This window comes from Alosa pseudoharengus, unplaced genomic scaffold (genome assembly GCF_046254945.1).
Source record: "Alosa pseudoharengus isolate Yale_2024_CS ecotype anadromous, Long Island Sound unplaced genomic scaffold, YU_APseudo_1.1 YU_APseudo_1.1_scf_16, whole genome shotgun sequence".
Lineage (NCBI taxonomy): Eukaryota > Metazoa > Chordata > Actinopteri > Clupeiformes > Clupeidae > Alosa > Alosa pseudoharengus.
In genome coordinates, this window is record NW_027468630.1 from 20826768 (window position 1) to 20834267 (window position 7500).

General features: G+C 44.2%; 1 protein-coding gene across 1 annotated transcript in view; it reads right to left on the reverse strand.

The window, feature by feature from the left end:
• Positions 1–5149: 5149 nt before the first annotated feature.
• pde6a (phosphodiesterase 6A, cGMP-specific, rod, alpha) overlaps positions 5150–7500 on the reverse strand; it is a 17067-nt gene continuing 14716 nt past the window's right edge. The window contains exons 19-22 of the mRNA XM_076286593.1: positions 7468–7500; positions 6463–6546; positions 6004–6160; positions 5150–5199 (exon numbers count right to left, since the gene is read on the reverse strand). The exon at positions 7468–7500 is cut by the window's right edge and continues 42 nt beyond it. Of these exons, the coding sequence (XP_076142708.1) occupies positions 5150–5199; positions 6004–6160; positions 6463–6546; positions 7468–7500 (324 nt within the window). The remainder of the gene's footprint in view (positions 5200–6003; positions 6161–6462; positions 6547–7467) is intronic.

Genomic DNA, 7500 nt, shown 5'->3' on the forward strand with positions numbered 1-7500 from the left:
TCTTGTGATCTGATTGGGCCGGAGGGGACACACCCACCGTGGTGGATACTGGGAGTTGAAGGCTTTTCTCTCCCGCTCACCATCGTTTGTTTTCTTCAGGGGTGCCCTCTCCACCCCGTCCCAACCTGTGAACTCTGTAAAGTGTGCACGTACGTGTGTGTGTGTGTGCGTGTGCGTACAGTATGTGAGAGCGAGAGAAGTTGGGGGATGGCTGTGTATTGCCCCCACCATCACCACTAAATTTGTTTGTTTTTTTGTATTGTTTTGCTTTGTTTTGTTCTTTCTTCCTTCAAGATAAAGTAATAATCCCTTCCCTACCCCCTTGTCCATCGCCCTCTTCAGCCACACAAGCAATCTGAATGTTTACATCTCTGAATTCCCTGTTTGAGCTGACCAGAGCGCACACGTTGAGCACAGACGCCTTATGCAGTAGTACCGTTGCCCCACTCCCCCCCATCCCACACCCCCCCCGCCCCCCCCAGTAGGGACGTGCCTTCTGGGGCTTCATCTGAGGTGACGGTGGCTAAATATCCAGTGCATCCCTCACAGACTCGCAAATTCCGTTCCACTGGTCTGGTCCTGTGGTCATCTGCAACCTGGACCCCAAACTCCGCCGAAGCGGTGGCTTTGTGCTTGTTATATACACTAACTATACGAGTTATAACAGTGTGCTGGTTTACATACTACTGATTGGATATATAATATGTATATAGCACCGTGTTCAGCTAGAGGCGGGGGGAAAAACATTGGATGTGTGCAGTTGAGCAATATGGAAGACTGTGTGTGTGTGTGTGTGTGTGTGTGCGTGCGCGTGCTTGTGTGACGCACGTTGTCTGTTGTGTATGTGTGTGTGTGTGTTTTATGAAGGACGCAGTACAGGAACAGTAGGAGTTGCAGAAGGGAAACTGATGTGCATATATAAACGTCAGGACTGACACACCGGTGTAAAAAATAATCCCTTTAGAAAAAAAGTTATTTTTTTGTTTCCCTTTCTTTTTTTGACTTTAATGTTTTTAACCTTTTTTATGCAATTAAGATGCAATACATAATGTATTTTGTCTGAAAGACTAATGGGTTTTATTTGAGATGTTCTTTTAATAATATGGGGCAAATGTTGAAGAGATCCTGTACTGTAAAGTTCTGTAACTTGAAGACCGCTATAGACAAAAAATACCCTTAAAGTAATATAACCAAAACACTTGGGCAACACCCCTGTCATAGGATCTACAACACAAAAGATAAGAGAGAAATGAAAAGAGATAAATACACACACATACTGAATACTCAATGAATACTCATGGATATTTTTTTTTTTGAAAACTCTGTATAATATTGCCACATGTTGATGGTACTTATGTCAGTTATACACAATGGAATGTGTGCACAGTCATATATATATATATATATATATAATGAACATGGGTGCCCCTAGTGGCTGGAGGACTGATAGTGCGGGGGTCTGGTGAGTGGAAATAGACAGAGCAGGGCTGCAGTCACAGTCACACTTACACACATAATGTGCTGACTGCTGAATAGGGATGGCCAGGTTTTTAGTGTGTGAGCCTTAAAGACAATAGGGGGAAGACAAAGCTATCTACAGCTTTACAATATAGTTAAATCTCCTTTTAATCAAAAATGAAAAAAAAAAATCTAATGTGTTTTTCTTAATTACTGAAGTAATTAACTTTTCAATACAGCCATATTCTAAAGGTATATACATATATATATAAATATATATATATTTGTGTGTTTGTGTAGATAAATATAGATGATATAATTTCTTAAACAAAGTGTTAATGTTGACCATTCTGTTCAGTGTTTTTTTCCAAAACATTTCAGTAAATGCTGTCAAATCTTTGGTGTGTAGACGATCCAAAATGAGAAGTAATAATTATTTGAGTGTAGACTTCCAAAGGGAACCCTATATGAACGCAATACATCTTCCCACTCTTTTATTTTTAAAGACGGCCTGACGTTTTTCAGCAGAAGATGACCAAAAAGAATATTTAATGGGTTAGTAAACCACAAATAAATCTCTGGATTTATTTTCTACGAATGTCACAATCAAACTGTGTGTCCCGGAGTTGATTATTTTTTTTTGTTTGTTTTGTTTTGTTTATCTCTCTCTTTCTATTGTGTGTTTTACTTGTGTTTAGTACAGTGTGAGATCAGAATAATGAGATATATTTCTTTTTATACGTTATCTACAACCCGGAGAATCATTGCCCCTCTACACCCTTTCAACCCTGTGATCCCCCTCCCCCCTATGATTGCAATATTAGAAAGGCAAAGCCATGCTTGTGTCCACTGATCATATTCTAGTTGGGGGTCCTGTTTGGGCACATCTGCTTGTACCTGCTTTTCCCATCACTCACAAGTTATTTTTCATGAGGCACCACCAGATCACCATGATTCACTATGATTTGTCTGTTTGCTTGTGTTATTGTTTTTGTTGACTTTTGAAAATGAATAGTCTGGATTGAGGCGGGCCGTGTGATCCAAAGCGGGTGTGAGAGTGCACCTCCTTGTGATTGCAGGTTGTGATTGATCGTGTGGTGGTGAAGACGAATGGAAAAGGGCATACGTTGTTTTTTTTTGTTTTTTTCCCCATTTCTGCTCATTCTCTTTTCTTTTCCCTCCTCCTCGGGATATTTACATCTACTGACTATCACATTGATTTCTTTTTTTTCTTTCTTTTTTAACTTAGGTTTTGGTACACAGTGAATACTGCTAGTGAGATTTTATATTTTTACATATATTGGTTTTATTTTGAGTTGGTTCTTTTTTTATTTATATGCCACTTAGCTTGGATGTATTTTAATGGTGTTTTTTTTTTCTTTTCTCAGTACTGTGTGATTTCATATGTTGAGAATGTGCAGACAGAATGCATTTCAGTATTTTTGAATTGTTAAAATCTAGTTTCATAGATACAAATTATCTATATAGTGGAAATTATCTGTTATATTTTAATTCTTGTACATAGTTTTAAAAAAAGAAGAGTGTGTCTTCTTGAAACTGAATACATGTCTCTTCTGAGATTGTTTACATTATTAAAATGTAGAGAGATTCCTCCATATACTGTAAAAAGTACATATATCCATCGATTTGCCTCCAAAAATAAAAATCCTAATGAACAACTTGCTTGCTGTGGTCCTGTGTGCCTGAACAGTTTGCCAAGTGAATGTGAGAGTTGAAAGGCCTTGAGTAGAGTCGAGGGGGGCACTGTCATGTCTACCTGCCCAGTCTCACATTACAGTGTGTAGCAGAAAATGTAGTGTCCTTGGCAGCCTCTGGGAATACTCCGTAATATAGTAAGCCTTGCCATCCCTGGAATGCTGCATGTCCCTGTTGTGAAATATTCTCTGGAATTAGCACAGCATGAAGCTGAAAGGAAGGCTTATTCCCCAACCCCCCTCCCCCTTTTTTTTTTTTACAGCGTTCAGCAGATTGCAGCAGTCTCGTTCCCCCAGCACGCTGGATGCTGCAACCCTCCACCCCTCCCCTCCTGTCCTTCTTTTATCAAACACGTTGTGCAGACATGGGACATGATGTAAGAAGATTTTGATTGGCTGTAGTAGCAGCCAGCCAGCCAATGGTCATTAGTGTTCCTCTCTGTGTGCAGCAGTGGCAATGATGCCCGAACTCGGAGTTTGATCGTTGGTGCCCTAGATAGCCGCTCTTGTGGTGATGTAAAGACCGAGAGACTGGGTGGAGGAAGTGTGTGTGTGTGTGTGTGTCTGTGTGTTGGGATGGGTTGTGCAGTGATTAAGACATGTCTGCTGGTTAATCGTGTCTCTTAAGGAGCCAGTGGCTATGTCACACTCCACTGGGCTGGGGTTCAGCTGTCAGAGCACTCATCCTTAACTGTGTCTCTTTGAGCCTACAGGGCTGTGTGTGTGTATGTGTGTGGTACAAAAAGCCCCTACCTTTCTTCCTTTTACTCCCAAGAGTGTGTAATTTGTGAGCTACTGTGATCCTAAGCCTCCCTCCTGAGTGTGTGTGCATGTGTATGTAGAGCATGATCGATGCAGCAATAGCCCTGATGACGTCACTGTTGTGACGCCACCGTTGAAACGTCACGGCAGGCTCGAGGATGCTGACGCTGAGATCTGAAACTGCGTAAGCAGTGCTGTGATGCAGGGCTGCCAACCGGCCCCTTGCCCCTCCGCTCACAGCCAATCAGCTCGCCTTCCTCTCCGATTATAACACGACACATACACCAGCCCTCCCCCACATGCATTCAGTTTTGTAAGAGGTTATATAGGCCCCCCTGGGGAGAGTGAAACGGCAACACACACACACACACACACTTATACACACGCTGTCATGTGAGCTATTTGAAGGAGAAATGTTCCCATGCCCATAATAAAGGGACACCTTGACACATGTAACAACTAGGATATATATCTTATTGCTTTATTTCCTCTGTGTGTGCGCTTACAAAGCTCAATGTATACACAGCACACTGTGATCTGATCATACATCTGATAACCATTTTGTCAAAATCCATTCTACTAATTCCCTGTGATAGATATTTCTGTATATCAATTCACACATGTTAGTCTTAATGGCAGGAACAGAGAAGGCAGCAGACTGCACTACAGACGTGTCATGAAAGGGAAGCGCTGGCTCTGATTTGGTACACAACGCTGCAGAACTCCAGACACAAGCTCTCTGTATTAAAGGATCCCAATTAAAGCCCTCTCTCTAATTCCCTTTTCAGAGAAGCGTAGGGCTGTAAACACAACACACAAGCCCTGTGATCCACAGGTCCTTGACTGCCCCTAGTGGCGACTGCATAGACTTGCGGCTGCTGTTGCAGCTCACGTAATGCGTCTCTTGAGTTAAGAGCCCGCTCTCAGCCCCCAGGGCAGCTGGCTGGTCGCCTCGCCACACACAGCTGCTTGCTGTCTGCCTGGCTACATCTGTCTGTGTGTCGGTCTGTGTTTCTCTCTGTATGTGTGTCGTACGTATGATCAGCCACAGATGTAAGTAAACAGTAAACATTAGAGTAAAACAAACTGATAATTTGCGATAGATAAAATAAATAAAGATAAATAGATAGATAAAGTTGTCTGGATGGTCCTGACTGTGCCCAGTGGCTGTGCCCAGGGGCCTGAGGGAGGTAGACAGGACAGGTGACGGAGGTTTAGCTGATGCAGCAGGTCTTGGACTCGGCCGGGGGGGCCTGGGTGGCAGCTGTACATGAGGAGAGGAGAGAGTGATTGAAATACATGGGAAGGATTGAAGACAATTGACTACAACAGCAAATCACACACACTGACTTCCTGACATACTGGGGGCAGATGTTACGGACTTACTGTTCAGGATAGGGCAGATGCAGATGTGGCCCATGGTGGGGCAGGGGTATCTGAGACACTATCGGAATGATAGTCTTGAGACCTTCGTGGTTGTAACAGGGAGGCTAAACCAGGCACCTAACTGAAGCATTTCATTCCACTAGCTTCTTCCACTATAACCACTGGAACTGGCTAGCCTACTACTGTACACCAGAGGTGATGGCGGTGCATACATTCCATTAGACTCGTGTTCTAAAACTATTTTTACGCTCCGCAAACGGAATGCTTGAGTCGCAGACCCGGTGTAGCCCAGGACTAAGGGGTGCTGCTGCTGGTGATGGACTCTCCCCAACAATACTCTGATGATCTATGGCTTCCCCCACCGCTTTCATCTCCAAATAGTCTCACTTCCCTAACTTCCCTCATACCCCCAATCCCACGGCCCACGGCCCTTAGAACACTAGACACTCAATGAACACCCAAGTTGTTTAACAGCGCAGTTCCACACTAGACTCAAACTCATAACTTCAGACCTGCATTAGTGCATAGTGCATAACACCCATGGGTGCTAGTACTGGTCGCTAGCACATCTCTTAAAGTTAGCACATCACATCGCTGGTGACTATTTAAGCCCTGGTGTAGGGTCTGCTGTTGTCTGCATGCTCTGCTGGGCCTCTCTCTCTGGCGCCCCCTGCTGTCTCACCTAGCTTGGCGGCGGCCGCCTCCTCCTTGGCTGCCTTCTCGGCCTCTATGGCGGCTAGCTTGGCCTCGTGGATCTCCTTCAGGGCGTTCCACTCCTTCCTGTTGTTCAACAGCCGGTCCAGCATGGGCGTGATCTCCGGGTGGAAGCGGGAAAACTCCTGTGGAGAGGAGGAAGAGGAAGAGGAAGATGGAGAAGAGAGGAGATGGGAGGGTAAGAAAGGGAGGGATAAAGGTCAAGTTGGGATACTTGTGGTCAAATAGGTCCAAAGGGTGTAACCATAACCATGGCGATGAACTGAACGACCTCTCCTGAAAGTGCATGAGGTCAGAACAGAGAGATGGTGTGTGTAATGTTTACGTGAGTCAGCAGGCTGGCCGTAGAGCCTACAGCAGAGGTCATGGCTATGGGCTTCATTTGCTAAACCAACAACAACAACACAAAAAGTAGCTCTGCACTCACCTTGTAGACAAAAGCGCAGACAAAATCAATGAAACCGCATTGCATCTTGGGTAAGTCAGCTGCCTTGGTCCTGTCCATCATGGGCTGAGAGAGAGAAGGGAGAGGGAAAATGAGAGAGAGAAGGGGGGGGGGGGGGTATCAGGACATTCACATAATGTCATTGTGATGTGGGGAGTGTTAAAGGATGTTTGGGATGGTGGTGTTGCTGCTTTTTCTGTGTGTGTGTGTGCGTGTGTGTGTGTGTGTGTGTGTGTGTGTGTGTGTGTGTATGTGTGTGTGTTTATGTGTGTGTGTTTGTAGAGACTGATGGAGACACTGATTCAGTGACTCTCATCGTGGCAGTGGTACCAAACACAGCCTGCAGCCTTTCTACCAATCCTTTCTATCATTTCTCTCTCATCCTCTCTCTCTCCCCCTTTATCTCTCTGAAGAACTTTAGTCATCTCTACTCCTCCTCTGCTGCCTCTTTATCTCTACCCCACCCCTCTGACTAACTTTACTTTCTTATCTCTACCCCACCCCTCTGACTAACTTTACTTTCTTATCTCTACCCCACCCCTCTTTTCTCTTTACTTCTTTTTGAATAACTTTACTCTCTTTCATACTCACTCTTTCGGATCCTTTCTTGCTCTCTATTTTGCACTCTCTTGCTCTCTCTCTCTCTCTCTCTCTCTCTCTCTCTATCTCCATTTCTCACTTCAGTGCATTCTTACTGCGTTGCTCCTCTACCTCCATCGCCTCCAGTGCTTTTTATTGCCCTCTCACATCACTGCTCTTTTATGTGGGTCCTTTTTCAGTGGCTGATTCACATGCATCTCATCTTCTCTCTCCTTCCTCTTTCTCTCTCTCTCTCCCTTTCTCTCTTTCTTGCTCCCTCTACATTTTTGTAGTTTCATTTATTTCAAATCTAAAGTATGATTGACTTGAATATTTGTGTTGTAAGAGCATGTGTTAGTGTATGAATGAGCATAATAACACAATTCATCTCTCTCGGTGTGTTCTTACAATGGGCTGCTGCTCCAGAACAGTCCTCTCCAG